The sequence below is a fragment of the Phacochoerus africanus genome, chromosome 12 (genome assembly GCF_016906955.1).
Source record: "Phacochoerus africanus isolate WHEZ1 chromosome 12, ROS_Pafr_v1, whole genome shotgun sequence".
NCBI classification, from domain to species: domain Eukaryota; kingdom Metazoa; phylum Chordata; class Mammalia; order Artiodactyla; family Suidae; genus Phacochoerus; species Phacochoerus africanus.
The window spans coordinates 52,311,348-52,331,963 of NC_062555.1; the positions used below are offsets into that span (position 1 = coordinate 52,311,348).

The 20,616-nt window shown below is 43.1% G+C and overlaps 1 protein-coding gene across 1 annotated transcript in view; it reads left to right on the forward strand.

Annotated features, from left to right (window-relative positions):
- Positions 1 to 12,192: 12,192 nt before the first annotated feature.
- FAM107B (family with sequence similarity 107 member B) overlaps positions 12,193 to 20,616 on the forward strand; it is a 233,237-nt gene continuing 224,813 nt past the window's right edge. Inside the window, exon 1 of the mRNA XM_047755572.1 lies at positions 12,193 to 12,603. Coding sequence (XP_047611528.1) covers positions 12,193 to 12,603 — 411 coding nt within the window. The remainder of the gene's footprint in view (positions 12,604 to 20,616) is intronic.

Here is a 20,616-nt window from a genome sequence, read left to right on the forward strand (position 1 = left end):
CAATTCTACAGCAATGGAGCTGGGACCCTGTTACAGCCCACTAGTATTTCAATTGCATCATTGTGGCCCCAATCATGCTTGTTTTACTGTTTACCCATCCAAGTAGTAAGAGAAACAAGTTCATATGTGGATGTGATCTTCTGACCAGCAGATGGCATTCTACTGAGAAATCTCAAAAGCTTACCTGGTCCCACTTGAGATTTATGGTTTGTTACTCCCTGATTATTCCTATTCCCCGTGGGGTAGGGGACGCAGCCTGGGGTGGCCCCAGTCATCTCTCCAGCTGTGCTATCAGCTCTCATAAGATGCTTGGGATAGTAAAAGTACTATCTCATCAAACAGAGAGTGAGGATGACTGTGAAATAAGCACCATTACTAACTTCCTGGGAGGTTGTTTTAAAATTTAATAATTTCTGCTTAATGGTGAGTAAACATAAAAAGCTACTCTACCCTGACCTTAGTTGTTGTTTGAGAGGTGTTTTCAGTTCACTTCCTGGATGTAAATGAAGTTTACAAAGTATCATTTGCTCTTGGAAGCCAAGGGTTCTGTCAATTTCGGTTCTTATGGCACAAGACCCACGCTGTGCATGCAAAACCTAGATGATAACCTGCTTTCAAAATCCTTCCTTGAAGTCTCTGAAATTGTTTATTTTTTTCAAATGCTGTTGTCCCAAAAAGACATATAAAGGCTGTCAGTCCATATGAAGGAAAAAAAAAAAAAAAAAAAAAGACTATCAAGACAGTTGTGGGTTTCACTACATCAGAAGTTTTCTGTGACAGAAATTAAAAACCTGGAATTTCTTCCCTGATTCATGTAAACATCCTCTCTGTTTCCTGGGGCTGCCATCACTAAGCACTACCAACAGGCTGGCTTCGATACAACAGAAATGTCTGTCTCACGGTTCTTGAGGCTAGACGTCCAAAATCAAGATGTTGGCAGGGACAGGCTCCCTCTGAAACCTGCTGGGGAGAATCCTTCCTTGGCTGTTCCAGCTCCTGTTTACCAGCAACCTTTGTCCTCCCGACTCTGCCTCTGTGTTCATGTGACTTCCTCCATGTGACTCTGTCTCTCTCTGTGTCTCTTCTCCTTTTTCTTTTAAAGACACCAGTCATATTGGATTAAGGGACCACCCTACTTCACTATGATCACGTCTTAACTAATTACATCTTCAATGACACTATTTCCCAACAAAGCCACAGGTACTGGGGGTGGGGTGAGACGGAAACATATCTTTCATGGGGGCAAAATTCAACCCATACACACACATCTTTTACTTTCTTTCTTTTTCAATGGCCGCACCCATGGCATATGGAAGTTCCTGGGCCAGAGATTGAATCTGAGCCTCAGCTGCCACCTATGCTGCAGCTACAGCAATGCCAGATCTTTTAACCCACTCTGCCAGGCTGGGGATCGAACTTGCACCTCTGCAGCAACCTGAGCCGCTACAGTCAGATTCTTAACCCACTGTGCCACAGCGGGAACTCCTACACATATTTTTAATGAAATTAAAATTCATGATTTTTTTCCCCTGATCTATGTAAACATTCTCCCTTAGTCTTCCCAGAATCATGCTCAATGCTTCCTGCCTTGTGGTGTTTCCTAGGAGGCTAGTCCTTGGGGTTTGCCTGCCTTTGTGTTTCTTGTTAGCCTTGGGTTTGGTCTATGGGAGGACCCATCAGGAGACTGGGGGCAGGAGAGTGAGAGATTGGTTCCTTGTTCCCTGCCTGTGTCTCTGCAGTTTTGTTCATGGGTGCCTGTCCTTGCAACCACAGCTGCTGTCAGGCAACCCTGATTCCAGGGCTCCAGCAACCTCTGGCCCAGGTACCCGTCCCTTGACCTTTCAGAGCCATGGGTGGGGATGCTTTGCCTTACCTTGTGGGTTCCCTTAAACCTGGCCCTATCTCTGGACACAGTCCCTCATTAAGCCCCTTCAGTGTCAGATCTTGAGTGTATCATCTGTTGTCTGCTTAGACCCTGACAGAGTAACCAAAATACACCGCCTTGAGAAAGTGTGAATGTCGTAGGGGACCATTCTGTCCTTTGGGAACTTGTGATCCTTTATTCCCTAGTAATTCTCCTCAGTCCCTGTGGTACTTCAGTGGCAACTTTCTATTTCCCTCACTTCTATATATTTTTTTCTTTTTATAGTCACACCTGTGGCAAATGGAAGTTCTCAGACTAGGGGTCAAATCATAGCTACAGCTGCCGGCCTAGACCTCAGCCACAGCCACGCCAGATCCAAGCTGTGTCTGCAACCTACACCACAGCTCACGGCAACGCCGAATCCTTAACCCAGTGAGCAAGGCCAGGGATCGAACCCCACAGAAGTTCACTTGAATCCATAGAGGTCATGGACACTATGCTGGGTTCGTAGCCCGCTGAGCCACAATGGGAATTCCAATAATCTTATTTTTAATTCACTTTGATTTTAAAATAAATATGAGGAGGGGGAGAGGATGTGAAATCCAGCCATGACACTGTTATCAGCCTGGTCTAGAAGCACAGCTGTGTCTCTGGGTCTGACCCTGAGGGACCTGTTTCCTTCCCCTTCCGGGCCCTTCCCCTCCTGCTGGGTAACCTTCCTTCCTCTGCACTTAGGAGGAAGCTGACCCCTCTTGCCACTTTCAGGGACTGGTGTTGGACCCCAGGATTCTGATATGACTGTTTGTCTTACTGGGACTTGGGCTGAGGCCTGGAGGCGAGGAGAGTCCTCTGTCAGGATGGGGTGTGTGTGTGTGGGGGGGGTTCCCAATCCTCCTTGGACAGGAAATACTGAGTAAGGGGAGGCCTGGAGGCGAGGAGAGTCCTCTGTCAGGATGGGGTGTGTGTGTGGGGGGGGGGGTTCCCAATCCTCCTTGGACAGGAAATACTGAGTAAGGGGTCTCAGGAGGGAGAGGGAGCTCCTTGCTAACTCTCCCCGGGGCTTTCTCTCTTGAGCTTAGTCTCTGATGATCTAGAGCTGGTAAGACGGTCACTGCTGCTTGGAGCCTGGACAGGAGGGAGGCAGGGAGGGAGCCCAGGGGACCCTGCAGGGATTGTGGGGCTCTGGGTACTGATTAGCACATCATATCTCCTAGCAGCTAGTGGGGGAAAGAGAAAACCGGGCTTGGAGAGGTGCAATGCCCTGCGGGAATCAGGAAAGTCAGCTTCCACACCACTGTGTATGTTCGTCAGGATGCTTCAGAGAAACAAAACTAGTAGGATAGACAGGGATTTAGACAGGATAAGAAGAGTTTTTTAGGACTGCACCCGAGACAAATGGATGTTCCCACACCAGGGGTCGAATAGGAGCTGCAGCTGCCAGCCTACATCACAGCCACAGCAATACAGGATCTGAGCTGCGTCTCTGACCTATACCACAGCTCACAGCAATGCTGGATCCTTAACCCACTGAGCAAAGCCAGGGATGGAACCTGCAACCTCATGGATACTAGTCGGATTTCTTTTTTGCTGAGCCACGAAGGGAACGCCAAGAGACTTTTTAAAATACGTTTTGGCTGGCATGGTTATGGAGGCCGAGAGGTCTCAGGAACTGTCGTCTGTAAACTGGAGAGTGAGGAAAGCTGGTGGGATTCAGTCCCAGTCTGAAGGCTGAGAAGCGGGGCGCTGGTGGCGTAAATCCCTGAATCTCCGGTAGGACCCACCAGGAGCACCTGTGCCCGAGGGCGGGTGAGGACGGATATCTCTCCTGAGGCAGAGAGAGGGTGACTTTACTCTTTCTCCACTTTTGTGCCTACGAGGCCCTCAGTGGACTGGGCAACACTCACCCGCACTGGGAAGGGGGCTCTGCTTTCCTCAGCCTACCGATTCACGTGCTCTCCTGGGGACGCTCTCACAGACACACCCAGAAATCAGGTTCTCCCAGCCATCTGGGCATCCCTTAGCCCAGTCAAGCTGACACCTAAAGTCAACCATCACAACCACAGACCAGTATCGGCTGAACCATGCAGGGAGAAGGGAGAGGAGTGGTTTTCTTGGATTTGCAAAGGGGAGGGCCAGACCCCGCTCCTGCCCTCCACCTGCTGGGCAGTGATGAGTGGGATCTCCGAGGAGAAAGTGAAGGTCCAAAGACCTGGGCAGTGAGGTCAGCCATCCTTCCCTCCGAAGAGTCATTCATTGCTGGGAGCCAGTGGGTTTCCCTTGCTGCACTTGGCAAACTCCCCCCTCCTCCCCCCCGCCCTTGCTCCGTGACCCCTGGCCTCTGAGCTCCAGGAAAGCTCGGATCCTGTCTCGTTTGACTCATATGCCCATAGCAACACCAAACTCAGAATCTGACAGCCAGGGGGTTCTCAATAAATATTGCTTAAATCAATGAGTCCCAGTGATAATGTTTCACCTTTGAGTTCTAACTGGAAAATGACTCCTGCTCTTAAGGCATTCCGATGATGGCCCAGAATGTCTTCACCCACTCTTAGGTGACTGAGATACAGTCCTGTTAGACTTCTCTTTGGAGAGAGCATTTCAGCCAAATGCTTGACTTTTAGCTGAGACTTTGCCTAGAAAGGATTATATTGGTGCCATGCTACCTTGGAATAGTTCTTTTCAATTAAAAAAAAACCCAACCCCATTGAAAAATGGGCAGAAGACCTAAATAGACATTCCTCCAAAGAAGACATACGGATAGTCAATAGGCACATGAGAAGATCATCACTAATTATTAGAGACATGCAAATCAAAACCACAATGAGGTATCACCTCCAATTGGTCAGAATGGCCACCATTAACAAGTCTACAAATAACAAATGTTGGGGAGGGTGTGGAGAAAAGAGAACCCTCCTTCACTGCTGGTGGGAATGTAAAGTGATAAAACCACTAGGAAGAAAAATATGGAGATTCCTCAGGAAATTGAATACAGAACTACCATATGATCCAGCAATCCCACTCCTGGACATATATCCAGACAAAACTACAATTCAAAAAGATTCATGTACTTCTATGTTCATTAGCCAAGACGTGGAAACAACCTAAATGTCCATCAACAGATGAATGGATTAAGAAGATGTGGTATATACATACAAGGGAATATTACTCAGCCATAAAAAGAACAAAATAATGCCATTTGCAGCAACATGGATGCAACTAGAGATTCTCATACTAAGTGGAGTAAATCAGAAAGAGAAAGACAAATACCATATGATGTCACATATATGTGGAATCTAAAATATGGCACAAATGAACCAATCTACAGAACAGAAACAGACTCACAGACCTAGAGAACAGACTTGTGGTTGCCAAGGGTGAGGGTGAAGGAAGGGGGATGCATGGGGAGTTTGGGTTGGTAGATGCAAATTATTACATTTAGAATGGATAAGCAATGAGGTCCTAGTGTATAGCACAGGGAGCCATAGCCAGTCTCTTGGGATAGAACATGATGAAAGATAATATGAGAAAAAGAGTGTATATTTATGTATGGCTGGGTCACTATGCTGCACAGAAGAAACTGACACAACACTGTAACTCAATTATACTTTAATAAAAATAAAATAAATGAAAAATGAATATTAAAAAAAGAAAGTTAATATTTGTACATGGTTTTAAAAAGTCAAAACAGCAGGATATACCATGAAAAGTGCCTTCTTCCCAGGCTAGACGTTTACTGCCCTCTTTCCAGAGGCAGATACTAACTTCTTGGGCACATGTCTGTAAATTTTCTCTATAAGTGTAAACACACATATGTCCCTATTTATATAGTCTTATTTTCAGACAGGCACATGTGCGTAATACAATTGGGAGCATATTATATAACTTGTTTCCAATTTGCTTTTGTCACTCAAAACACGCAAAGATTTTCCATATCACCACATGTCAATTAATTTCACTCCTTTAGAAATGTATTAATGTAATACTTGAACACAATTTAAGTATGAACCATACATAAGGGTTTATAACACAAGCAAACCATCCGCCTCATCGCCTGACCTCCAGCCCTGCTCCCTTAGAGGCAACTTCTTATAGCTGCTTCTGTTTTTAGTTGTTGTGGTAGACAGCAGCAGATTATAAACAACAGGTTTGTACTCCTTAATTTGGTGACTTAAAATATTATCTAACAACATTCTTCTATGATAGATGGTGATTGATTCCACTAACTAATATGCTTATGTCTCTGTTTATAAATTTCAGACATTATTAATTTTCTAAGATAGGAAGCATTTAGCACTGACTCTACCCTATCTCTTCCTAATAGCCTAACATCGTTCCATCTCTATGTGTAACCCTCCCCACCCGCCTCCATTACTTCTGCAACTTCAAACACCACACTCAGCTCTATTTCTTAACTCAAACGCCAACCTTAACTCTCTTTCTCTTTGCATCAACCATAGGAAGCTTCTTCTGACTTTGAAATAGAAGAATATGAGCAAATCTATCCTTCTCGCCACTGACGCCACCTCCTCCACGACCAGCTTCCCCTTTGTTCAAAGTCTCTCAGCTCTCCCTTTATTTTGTCACTGTCAAGGTGGATAACGTTTCCACTCTATTCTGTACCCATAATGAAGTCTTCTTTTGTGATTTGCTGGCACATGCAGGTCATACCTTGATTAGAACTCTTTCAGTAGCAAGTGACAGAAAACTCAACCCAAAGCAAAGCAGGAAAGGAAATTTGCTCCCATTACAGCAAAGCACAGGAGAGAATGCAGCCTTATGCAAAGCTTCATTTTTCTTGGGTTAGAACATGATGGAAGACAGTATGAAAAAAAAGCAATGTGTGTATATATATATGTGTGTGTGTGTGTGTGTGTATGTATATATATATGTGTGTGTATATATGTATGTGTATGTATATATATATATACACACACACATATGTGAGTGTGTGTGTGTGTGTGTGTGTGTGTGTGTATGACTGGGTCACTTTGCTGTGCAGCAGAAATTGACAGAACATTGTATATCAACTTAAATAAGCCTTTTTTATTTCAAGAAAAAAGAAAAAAGAATGTATATATATATATATATACATATGGTCACTTTGCTGTATAGTACTAAACTGAATGGACATTGTAAATCAACTATACTTTAATAAAAAAATTTTTTTAAAGTGTTATCAGGACCCAGTCTCTCTCCACTCTTAAATTCTCTCCTGTCAAGGAAGCAAGATGTTGGCAGCTGCTTCAGATTCTCAAGTTCAAGTCCAGTAAATTCATTTGAAGGAAAGGAAGTTTTTTCCTGGTTAAATTTCAGGATTCACTCTGTTTGGAACACTGTGTTCTCACGCCCATCCCTGACCCCATCGCTATGACCGGGGGCTGTGGGTGTGCTGATTATTTAACCCCCACTCTGGAACCAGGTCTGGAGCTCCACCCCAGGCACATAAGGGGTACCTTAAAAGCAAATCAGGGTGCTGTTACCATAAGAAAGGGGGAAAGGATGCTTGGCACCAACAATAACAAATACCCACCCTAGACCACAAACTCTAATATTAGTCTGCAGGATTCTGTTTACATAAACTTGCAGACTGAGTGAAGGATAAAGAGAGTGGTGATTTCTATGATCTAACAGTGGTGCAATAAAAACTTTTGATATGTCATCAGCCAAACAAAACACATCTTGAGGCCTAATTTTGCCTGAGAGCCGCCAGTATGCAACCCTTGGTTTGTATATTAATTCTGAGAGTTGAAAAAAATGTGAATAGTATTTATATTAATATAGCTATGTAAACAGTTTCTTATGGCAGAGGGAATTAAGGCTTTCAAATTCTCTGGGACTCCTGTCATGACTCCTGCTGCATTCAAACAGAATGCTCCTGGTATCAAGTTGCAAAGATTCTCCCCATCACTCAGCATCCAGCAGCCTTGCAGTTGACTGTATACTTGCACTAGACAACGAATGGCAGATACAGTGGCCTACTCCCTGATGTTCCCTCATTCTTCCCTGCTTGGAAGATTCGTTTTCCTTGGTTGTTGTCACTGATGTTGCAGGTGTCTCTTTTTTTTTCTTTCTTTTTAGGGCCGCACCTCTGGCATATCGAAGTTCCCAGGCTAGGGGTTGAATTGGAGCTGTAGTTGCCAGCCTACATCACAGCCCTGGTGGTGCTAGATCCTTAACCCACTGAGCGAGGTCAGGGATAGAATCCACATCCTCATGGGTACTAGTCAGGTTCGTTAGTGCTGAGCCACAACAGGAATTCTTAAGTCTTGCAATGTCTTATGATCTATTTGTATTTTTTACATGAGAGGGGAGTCTGGTATTAACAGGGAGCTCTGTGAATGCTGATGGGGTTGGTCAACCCACCCGTTCACTTTAAGCGAAGAGGCAGGGAGCTTTCTGCTATGATGTTGGGTCCCAAGTAAAGAAAAAGAGGGTCTTTATTCTTGGATACTGACTCCACACTAGGTGATTAAACAGTTCACTAAATAATTTAGAAAAGAACTGATTACACAGCTCATTAAATAGTTTAGATAAGTTTAAAAATGACCTTGACCCCTTACCTTAATTTTTACTGTACTCATTGGCTTATTTATTCATTTTATTTATGCATTCACTTATTTATTCACTTATTCATTTTATAGCCTGTGTGCAGGTCGAGGACAGTGTAGGAGCCTTTGGACGTCCATATTCAGACCTTCAATTCATCCTAGGTTTTCAGACCTACTCTTCAGTTCCACTGTACCTGCCACCCAAGAACTTCCATGAGGTTCTGCTCAGCATGCTGACTTTCTGTTGTTGTCGTTGTTTTCATTAATTAGTAACATTTCATCTGTGTTTTGTTTGTTTGTTTGTTTGGTTGGTTTTTTGCTGTGCTCATGCCATGCAGAAGTTCCTAGGCCAGGGATTGAACCCTTGCCACAGCAGGGACCTGAACCACAGCAGTGACAATGCTAAATCCTTAGCCATTAGGCCACCATCTGCTTTTTGTTCTACAGGAATTTTTTTGACTTTTCCTGAATATTAATGGCCTCCTTCCTATTCTCTTTAGTGTTGGGAATTAAAGCCTTTGAAAGGATTCCATTATGATTATCTGAATGTTTTCTTAGAAAGGTGATGATATAAATACCTGTGCTCAATTAGTGCACTATATTAAATCAGAAAGCTCTACGTCCTTCCTTTTAATAGCTGCATAGTATTCAACTGTATGGCTGTTTACATAACTCATCTTCCAACAGGTAACAACAGACTGTGATTACAAACACTGCTGCATGGCTGTTCTTGGACACACCTCTGTGCACATGCAAATCTGTAGACTAATACCCTAGAGGAATAGTGCTGGAGTGAAGGTAGTTGGGAAGCTCCTCCGTGGAGCGTGTGTGTGAGTGTGCGTGTTTGGAAAGCGACACTGTATAGTGATCAAGAGCATGACCTCTCGGGCCAGGCTGCCTGGGCTCACGATCCTAGTTCTCCTCCTCAGCCAGGCTGTGACCTTGGGCACGTTACTTAAATTTCTGTGTCTTATTTTTCTAATGGGTAAAAGCGAGAGTTAATCGTATCACCTTTCTCCTAGGGTCTTGAGGATTAAATGAGTTACTCTGCTGAGATTCATGTCTGATAATAAACCCGCCACAACCATTATGTGTTAATGCTGTTATTCTAGGTTGGACCGAGTGACCACACTGATCAAAATAAGCCACTGTGCTTGGTGAGTTGGAGCTGCGCTCTGGCCGGTGATCCTTGGAGGGAGGTACCGTGGTCCCCACAGCTGGGCTGCCAGTTCAGAGGCAAGAAGAGCGATCCAGCAGACCTTAGGGAGGGATCTGGAGCTTTCTTCCACAGTTGCCCACCTAATGCAGCCGCCCGAAAGCTGCCTTGTTAGTCGCTGTCCCTCTGGTTCTTGATGGTGTGTAGCACACAGTTGAATGAATAAACGAGAGAGAAGGAAACCAAGTTTAAGAATTATTTTTTCCTCTCTGTTAACTGCTTCTTGTCCTCATCATTAATCAAGTCTTGTTAACCATCACAGCCTTGCTGTGCTGTAAGTTGCTCGGGAGGGAGAGTACAAGGAAGAGGCGCTCGTGAGGGAGGCATCGCAGAGTCATGCTGACTGAGGGCACGATGGCAGCCAGTGCGGAAGAGAACCCCCACCCCCACCCCGAGCAATGCAGTCCCAGTGGCACCCCAGGAATACCTGGTGGGGGAGCCTGCTAAAAGCCTGGGCTTCCTGCTTCCATGGAGAGGGCTCTACACTGTTTGTACTTGGGTATTAAAAGGAAAAGAATCGGGAGTTCCCATCATGGCTCAGCTGTTAACGAACCCGACTAGTGTCCATAAGGATGTGGGCTCGATCCCCAGCCTCGCTCAGTTGGTTAAGGCTCAAACATTGCCATGAGCTGTGCTGTAGCTCTGATTGGGCCCCTAGTCTGGGAACTTCCACACACTGTAGGTGTGGCCCTAAAAAAGACAAAAAAAAAAAAAAACCCACAAAAAACAAATATGGGGAGAAGGATTTCTCCAGACTGGGAGCTCTGATATATCTGGGTTGGTACAGGGACCGACCTTTAAGTCAATGACTGCTTTTTATATATACATACTTTTTGGTCTTTTTCAGGCCACACCTGCGGCATACGGAAGCTCCCAGGCTAGGGGTCGAATCGGAGCTGCAGCTGCCAGTCTACACCACAGCCACAGCACTGCCAAATTGGAGCCACATCTGCGACCCACACCACAGTTCAAGGCAATGTCGGATGCTTAACCCACTGAGCGAGGCCGGGGATTGAACCTGCATCCTCATGGATACCAGTTAGGTTCATTACATCTGAGCCACAATGAGAACTTCAGCCTTCTATATTTCATTTCTAAATTTTGATAAAGACTAAAAACAGAGCCTTCATTCGATACTGTATCTACTCTTCTCTGTGCCGTACTGACTTCCTATATTATGGGTATGGCTGTTCAACCAGGACAATATTCCCGGGACAGCTGTTATGTCAGTAAGATGACTGGCAGCTCAAGTGGGACTCGGAGATCAGATAGCAGAGGTCCTGGGTTTTCAACCAGCCCTTCTCAGCAGCATAACCTTGCGTGAACATCTTGAAATTTCAAAGAATCAGTTTCCATCTTCATAAAATGGGGATTAATGCTATAATATCTACCACCTGTCTGAGCTTGAGAGCACATATTGACATTATATTAAGAGACCAAGCAAACAAATAAATTAGAATGGGCGATGGACCCTGAACTCTTGACTCGAAGGTCACTATTCATGGGAAAACCATTACAGTGCTATATTTCTCTGACATTCCTAGCAGACGCTTCACTAAGGAGAAAAATCTCAATCTTGGTTATGATTTACTATTATTATTATATTTCACCATTCACATATTAATGTGTTGAAAAATAGAATATCCATGTTCAAAGGGGGGGTATTTTCCAAAATTAAGTCATATACACAGTAGACGGACAGAACATATATTTACACATACATGATACTTGTGTTAATTGCTCAAGTTGGCTCTTGTTTTGTTCTGTTCGGTGTTGTTGAAAATGAATCAAGGACTTAGCACGGACTGTAAAAAAAAAAAAAAAATCAACAGAGACTTATTTGTCGCTGCCAGAGGGACAATATAGAACTTGCTGAAGCCAGGAAGTTTGTTTGGTGGGAAGATGCAGGAAAGACAGAGAAGAGTCCTTGTGACATCAGACCCAAACGTGGCTCTCTCCAGACAAAAGATTCAAGCCTACCTCCTATTTTAATAATGAAACAGCTGCCAGGGTCGAGGACCCCCTCTTGGGGGGTCTTCACTGGTGATGGATAACCGGGCGGTTTTTGTTTTGTTTGGGGGAATAAATATTTGAAGGGGGGAAACCAAAGAAGCTTTTGCTGTGGTTATGATGTTATTGATACACGGGTTGACGCTATTATGGAGGATGCTATCAGGCTACGTTACCTTTATGCCTCCCAGGTAATCTGAAGCAGCCGTCTATTGACTTGCCACTACCTTCCACTGAAGCGTCTGCCCTGCCTGGGGACTGTAACCCAAGCCAACCACATGCCTCACAGACAGCTTTCTTCAGCCACCGACAGCATCAAGGAAGGAAGAGCGTGAAATCCCTGGGGATGGACGCTTCTGAAGTGGGGTTGCCTGCCCAGCGGCTCTCAGGGAAGAGTGGCCTCACTATGTCCTAATCTCCTATTTAGGGGCAGCTGCTAGAAAGTCCTCCTCTTCAGGCAAAGAGACAGTTACTCTGAGGAAACGGGAGGTGATCTGAAACCCTGGAGAATTTTCTTTCCCCCCTTTGAACTTTGCAATGTTTCGCTGCAGGCCATGTCCACGTGGAAGACAAGGCTGGCTGAGGGACTGAAATCTCCCTCTAGCAGCATGCATCCGTTCCCATGCTCGGCTCTGCTCGCGTGTTTTGGGAACGCAAGAGAGACTGCACCCTTCGATCCGCCCAGCACCGCGGACGCGCATGCCACCATCTATGCTCAGCCCGCCGCCAAAGCCAGCCAACACCCGAGTCAGCCGTCGGGAGACGAGGGATCTCCAGAGAAAAGGCCAGATTCCGACTCCCACTCAGAGAGAAACGGCAGTGCCAATCGGACTTCAAGTACCCACAGCGCTGACCAGCCTACGGACACCCCCAAGGATGTGCCTGGGTCTCCAGGTGGGGGATCGGACAGTGAAGCAGTTACATTTCAGACCTCCATCCCCAGACCATCAATTATTGAAACGCCAGCGGTGAGTGTTCCCAGGGCCAATACAGAAGGAATGGTGGTGGAGAGCAGCTCTGTTTGGGGAAAGCTTTCAGGAAAGGAGCTTTTTAAACATTATTAGTGAAGAAGCCTTACTAGTGAGAGGGGGAACACTAACAAGTGAGAGGAAGTGTGCAAAGCCTTTTACATTGTCTTAAGTCTCTCCAAGGATGTGGAGGCAGGCAGACACAGTGAGCACCGGGGCCTCAGCGATGGCCAGAATCGACCTTTCCCTGCCCACGGTGCTCTGGGGCCAACGGTGTCTCGATAAAAGATGAGGAGGAAGGGGAGTCTGGTAAAACTTTTAAAGCTTTACTGGTTTGTGAATTTGTTTCTGTGAAGATTCACAATAGGAAAGGTTCAATGGGAGAATTTAAGAAACTGCCTCTACCTAAAATGAGTCACATGACAACAAAGCCATCTGGGAAAATTTGGAAATGATGAGCACGGTACGCATTAACAGTAAAGACAGGAACTGGTCTATGAACCTGTTCATAATAGGGATGCTTCTGTGATCATTTCCTGAGACTTAGAGGCAGGAGAATGGAGTCATTTGAAGAAAAAAAAAAAAAATAGTGCTGCTGCCCTTAAAAGGCAGCATCTTGAGTGATTTATGGATCTGCATTCTTGTTTGGGGGCATTACTGGATTTTAATTGTTGAATATTTTGATTGACCTACACAAACATTTCAACGTTCCTGATAATTCCAATTTGGTGAGAGAGCAGGGAGGCAGGATGTCTTGAATGACGTGACCTTTGAGTATTTGGGGTTACATGGCACTTAGTTTAGGACCAGGTTGAAAAAACTGAGACATCTTTGGGGATCCATTATGAAGATATCCTGATTTCCAAAAAGCATTTTTTCCCCATTTGGTGTAACAAATCATTTGGGGGGGTCTAACTTACTGATGTGAACCCGGAAAGTCTCATTGAGCAACCCAAATGGTCAAACAGCAAAGAGAGGGTCAAAACATGATTTTAAAAATGGTTACACTTGATATTCTACAGGCTTATATCAAGTGACTGACGCTCAGCTCTACTGTCTACATCCTTCTGTTCTGAGACTGGACAGAGATTTCACAAAGCCCTCTCTTAGAGCAAGAACTGTATTTTCCTCCTGGCAACACTAAATCAAAATCCCAAACAGAATCTCAAATATTTTGGTTCAATTTTCAGTTTATACTTACCACCAGAATAAGATATTTTTAGTACTACTGTAGTTAGCTTAGCGGATGTCATGGCCGAGATTATACTTGTTGCCCATTAAAGGAACGAATGATGTAACAGTCTAATGGGCTGGAAGACTTTCTTTTGGGTAGAGATTCTAGCCGTATAGGACCCACCTTGTGTTGCTACACACAGTAGCGAGTGCAAGGGTTGATTTGATTTTATCTTTCTGTTTTGGTGGCATAAGTGACACAGGGGTTCAAATTAAATGTAATCACTCAAACACAGCAGGGTAACATCCATATTTATGGTCTACTTGGTATGAACAAAGCCAAGGACAGACCACAGAGGCGAGGCAGGTCTTAGGGGCGCACCAGCCCTAATGCAAGGATGAATGTAAGTGTCCCAAAGAGAGACACACAAAAGATGGTTCAGAGGAGTTCGGAGGGTCTGGAAAGGTGCACCGCAGGGGACATGGAATTTGAGATCGGTTTAGAAGGATGAGGATTTTTAAAGGTAGAGATGAAGGGGAGGACCTTGTCGTAACAGGACATTATGTGAACAGAGCCTCTAATGTAGGGGAATGTGGCACAGGGACAGGTCCATCAGACTGGCTAAGCTGAGAGATACCCGGAAAGGGGACTCCAGGCCAAAAGTGGATGTCATGAATGCTGTGGGGAGAACTTAATTTAGTCGGCAGTGGGGAAACTTTGAGAATTTTGAGCAGAGGAATGTCATGCTTGGGATTTCATTCTGGGATGATAAATCGGTGGGGCTATGTAGGGTGGATTCGAATCAGGAAGACCGGAGCTGAGAGGCCATTGTCATCATCCTGGACTGAGGACAGTTACAGCAGGTGGAGCAGGTGGGGTAGGAGGGGCAAAGAAGAAAGGATCCCCACCACCTCCAGGTCGCAAACTCAGCAGTGGACACTTGGGTTCCAAACTGAGTAGGGAGGAAAGCAAGGCCGAATTGGTAGTGATGAAATAGAAAAGCTGTGAAAATAAGTCGCCAGAATGTGTCAGAAGAGAGGTCCTGTGGGCATGGTAAAGGGGCATCTATTCCAGCTCCAATTTGAGGAGCTAATATTTACAGAGCACTTACATTCGTCTAAGTGCTTTGCAAAGAGTATCCCATCACTACACAGTTACAGTGAGGTGTATATTCCTATGTTCCCATTTTCCAGATGAGAACACTGACATTCAGAGAGGGTAGGACACTTGCCCAAGGTCACAGAGGGAGGAAGTAGTAGGCCCAGGATTGGAGTCCAGTCCGTTTGACTCCAAAATCCATCCTCTGACTTATAACATGTTTCTACTGCTAATTATTGTTATGTGTGTGGTGTTTAAGGATTTACCATCAAATATTCATGCATAATCTCACTTGATTAGCAATGAGTTAAAATTGCATGTGCATGTATGTGTACATATTTACGTGTAAATGTGTCTGTATGTATAATAATAATTTTCTTCTTAATTTGCTTGGCATTGTTTTATCTTAGTTTCATGGTGTATAACACTGCTCTGCATCTTTTGTGGATGGGAGTGTGGGAATGCTTTGAGATCTTCTGATTAAAAGTGCCATAGGACTGCGTGGGTTTTTCATTACCTAGTAATTTTGTAGTGACACTTCCCCTCAGCAGATGATGAATGAGCTTCTTTTATTACAGTCTTGCCTGGAGGCAAAAATATTTCCCTTGTGGATGCACTGATCCTCATCATTTAAACTATCTTGGTAGAGGCAACGATAATATTTTTTTTTTTAAGAGCTCAGCCTCAGAAACTTATCATAGCTAAGAAACGCATCCTTCTATGTCTTTAGTTTCCTGGGGTTCAGAGAGGAGAGTGAGTCATTTAAATCTGAAACAACATCTGGTCTGAGCAGGAAAGCTCAACACTAGGAGGCCAAGTGAACTCATTAAAAAAGAAAAGTTTCCATTTGTGTAAATAGATATGCACACATCTGTATTTATGAAGTGATATCAATTCTTCCCTGATGCAGGACTGAAATCAAGGTGATAACCGCCCTAAAATTGGGATGTGTCTTATAATTGCTGCTATCTTCTGGTTATAATTTTTTTTTTTTTTAGTGGTCTGACAGTGGAAGAGTCTTACAGTTGGTGGGATCATAGAGTCAATGAAATACAGAAGTAGGCTGTTTACTTTTTTAGCCAAGAATTGCTATGTGCTTACTCTGTGTCAGGACAGCCCTAGCCCTGGAGAAACAAAGACGGTTTAAGACCCAGTCTGTGAAATTGCTTACATTTTAATGGGGGGACACAGTTGGTAGGTGGGCAGTGTCAGTGCAGGGCAAGAAGGCTGATCAACACTGGACAACAAAGGAGCACACAGAAGAGGTTCCCTCTTAGTCTTGGGAAGACAAAGGAGGCTGGAAGACGTGGAGGAGAAAGGTTCCTACTTTATTCTTTTATAATGGCTCATCAAATCCAACACTGCACTCTTCCTAGTTGAATGTTCTCTCTCCCTCTCCTTTAACGATGCTGGCAATGTAAGAAAGGCACTGCTCCCACATGAAGCAGCGAAGGACTTCAGAGTAGTCTGGTAGTTTCACAAAATCTTTCTGTAGCAGTGCTAAGTTTTCAGCTAATTCTTACTCCAACAAAGTAGACAGCCTGACGCAGGAAGAGAAAGTAATGGTGCTTCAAGACGTCATTCCTGGGTATTTCAGCTAAAAGTCAGCTTTACAAAAGGAAACAGAGTCCATAGTGGAGTTGCTAACAGCACTGATGCTGCAAAAAGCTGCCTTTGCTGCTAGACAGAGAAGTGGTAACAAGACATCCTCAGAACTCAGACGGTGATTGGGACAAAGCCTCGCAGGCTCAGGTGGTCACTACTTTCCCATTATCATGCAACCATCCCTACCATCCATCTCCAGAGCTTTTTTCGTTTTTTATCTTTTCCAGCTCAGACCCTATATCCATAAAACACTAAATCCCCATTGGCCCCTCTTCCCATTCTGTGGCAACCACTATTCGACTTCCTGTCTATTACTTTAAGTATCTCAGGTAAGTGGAATCACATAGTATTGCCCTTTTGTGTCAAGCTTATTTCACTTGGCATAGTGTTCTCAAGGTTCATCCGTGTTGAAGCATGTCAGAATGTCCTTCCTTTTTAAGGCAGAATAATATTCCAGAGTATTTATATACCACATTTTATTGACATATTCATTCGCCAATGAACACTTGGGTCATTTCCACCTTTTGGCAGTGGGGAATAATGATTTTATGAACATGGGTATACAAATGCCTCTTCAAGACCCTGTTTTCAAAGCTTTTGCGTATATACTCAGAAGTGGAATTGCTGAATCATGTGGTAACTCTATCTTTGCTTTGTCGAGGAACTGACATATTGTTTTCTACAGTGGTTGTATCACCTTATATTCCCACCAACAATGTGCAAGGGCTCCAATTTCTCCACATCCAAGGACTACTTGCTTTTCGAAGTTTTTTGTTTGTTTTGATCATCGCTGTCCTGCTGGGTATGAAGTGTTATCTTACTGTGGTTTGGATTTGCGTTTCCCTAGATGATTAGTGATGTTGAGAAAATTTTCATGTGCATGTGATCATTTGTGATCTTCTTTGGAGAAATGCCTATTCAAGCCCTTTAAAAAACTGAGTTATTTATTTTTATTGTTGAATTATAGGAGTTCTTTATGTATTCTGGATGTTAATACCTTGTCAGATATATGTTTTGCAAACATTTTCTCCCATTCTGTGGGTTGCCTTGTCACTCTGTTAATAGCATCCTTTGACATACAAACATTTTTAATTTTGAAGTTAAATTTATCTACTTATTCTATTGTTGCCTTGCTTCTGGGGTCATATTTAAGAAATCATTGCCAAATATGAAGTTTTTTTCTATGTGCTCTAAGAGTTTTATAGTCTTAGCTCTTACATTTAGGTTTTTGATTCACTTTAGTTAATTTTTGTATAAAGTATAAGTTAAGGATTCAGATGCACTCTTTTGCATGCGCATATCCAATTTTCCCAACATCATATCTTGAAAAGACTGTCCTTTCACACTGAGTGGTCTTGGCATTCTTGTGAAAAATCATTTGACCACACAATGTGAGGGTTTATTTCTGGGCACCCTATTCTATTCCAGTAATCTGTATGTCTGCTTTTATATTAGTACCACATTATTTTGATTACTATAGCATTGTAGTACATTTTGAAATGTGAGACATCCAACTTTGTTCTTTTTCAAGATTGTTTGGCTACTTATGAGTTTGAGGATGGATTTTTCTATTTCTTCAAAAATCATGGGAATTTTGGTAGGGATTGCACTGCAAATGTAGTTTGCTTTAGACAGTACTGAAATCTTAAAAATACGAGGGTCTTCTAATCCATGAATACAGTTTGTTTTTCCATTTATTTGTGTCATCTTTAATTTCTTTCAGCAGTGTTTTGTAATACACAGTCTTTCGCCTCATAGGCCATGTATAATCCTAGATATTTTATTCTTTTTGCTGCTATTGTAAGTGAAATTGTTTTCTTAATTTCCTTTTCAGGATGTTCTCATTGGTTTACAGATGTAATTTATTTTTGTGGATGGGCTTTGTATCCTTAAATTTTACTGAATTCACTTATTAGTTCCAATAGTTGTGTGTGTCTGTGAAATATTTATTATTTCCTACATATGAGAACATATCTTCTGTGAACAGAAGATAATTTTACTTCATCCTTTCCAATTTGGATGCCTTTTATTTCTTTTTCTCATCTAATTTCTCTGACTGGAACTTTCAGTACTATTCAACAATACTATGTTGAACAGAAGTGGCAAAAGTGAGTATCTTGTCTTGTTCCTGATCTTACAGGAACAAGTATGATGCTACCATTGAGTGAAGCAATTTCTTTTTATACCTAGTTTGAATATGATAATGAAAGAATGTTAAATTTTGTCATTATTTTTCTACATTGACTACATATGATCATTGCCCCCCTTGCATTCTGTCAATGTTGTGTATTATGTTAACTGATTTTTTTTTTTTTTGGTATATTGAACCATCCTTGCATTCCCTGAATAAATCTCACCTAATCATGGTATGATCCTTTTAATATGTTGTGGAATTCTGTTTGCTAGTATTTTGTTAAGGAATTTTTCATCAATAGTCATCAGGGATATTGGTCTCTTATTTTCTTTTCTTGTAGTGTCTTTGTCTGACTTGGATGTCAGGGTAATGCTGGCCTCAGAGAATGAGTTAAGAAGTGCTCCTCCTTCTTCAATTTTTTGGGGAAATTTTTGAGAAATATTATTGTTAATTCTTTATATGTTTGGTAGAATTTACCGGTGAAGCCATGAGGCCCAAGGCTTTTATTTGTTGGAAGGTTTTGTGTTTCTGATTCAATCTCTCTCTCTCTCTCTTTTTTTTTTAATGCTTTTTAGATCCACACCTGCGGCACATGGAGGTTCCCAGACTACGGGTCCAATCAGAGCTACAGTTGCTGGCCTACACCACAGCCACACAGAATCTGAGCCACGTTGCTGGCCTACACCACAGCCACAGCCACACAGAATCCGAGCCACGTCTGTGACCTACACCACAGCTCACGACAATGCTGGATCCTCAACTCACTGAGTGAGGTCAGGGATCAAACCCACAACCTCATGGTTCCTAGTCGGATCTGTTTCCGCTGCACTGTGACAGGAACTCCTTGATCTCCTTATTAGCTATCAGTCTATTCAGATTTTTTATTTCTTAATGATTCGGTCTTGGTGTAGAAGAGCCACTTTGATAGTCTCATTTAATTATGGTAATTACAATCATAATTACCACTTACTGAGGACTATCAATAGTTTAGGCATGGTGCTAAATGCTTTATATGAATTGGCTCATTTGTTTCTCCTAATGCTTTCATAATGTTAGCTAGTAATTCCAGTCAATCCTCTGCTCAAAACCCTCCAATGGCTCCCTAATTGCTTCAGAGTGAAAATCAAGTCTTCACAGTGGCCCACAGGTCCCATGCAAAGAATCCCCCATTACCCCTCTGATCTTACCTCCTACTGTTCTTACTGATGTGGAAACTAGGACACAGTGGAGTTAAGCAGCTGATCCATATTCATTCTAAGGGTAACCTTTCCAGCAGAATGGGAAGCTCAAATCAACTGGTCAACGCATGACTTTCTTGGTCCATGCAGAACTCATGCTGCCAATAGCTGAATAGCTATTTATTTTGCTCTCCTTGTGCAGGCTTCATGCCCATTCTTCTTCTTCTCTTGGTACAGTCTTTGTTAAGACCTACGATAGTTTAATTAATTGGGCTGCAGTTTCCTTTATTAGAATCAGATTCCAGCCACACTCTCTTAAGCTACATCAAGGCCGTGTTAGCTGGAATTTGGTGTTGGAGCGACACCTATATACAGAAAAAAATTTGGAGGTATTCACCTCTGTGGGGACAACTGATCTCTTTAACAAGTTGATTTTTCTTTTCAATGTCTTAAAATTGCCGTGAAATCAAGCCTTGGGAACACCATCTGTAGAGGGCAGTACTGCTTAGAAGAATATTGTAAGCTTGAGTATAAATATCTATCACCCCCCCCAGTCACCCTAACTCTGCATCCCCTTTATTTAAGCATTATTTGGAGCAACGCTGTTAGGCTGCATTTCCACTTCCTAGTGCAAACCAGTGCTCTTGCATTTCTTTTGAGTGATATATTCCCTCCTTTTTCTGATAGGCCCTAAGAGAAGAGAACAGAATTATAGGCTACCTATAAAAACAAATACCTTATTAAGAAAGCTCTCTGCTGGACAGATGATTTGACATAAAAACAATTCTAATAGAAAACAACTTCTAGATCCATGCAATCAT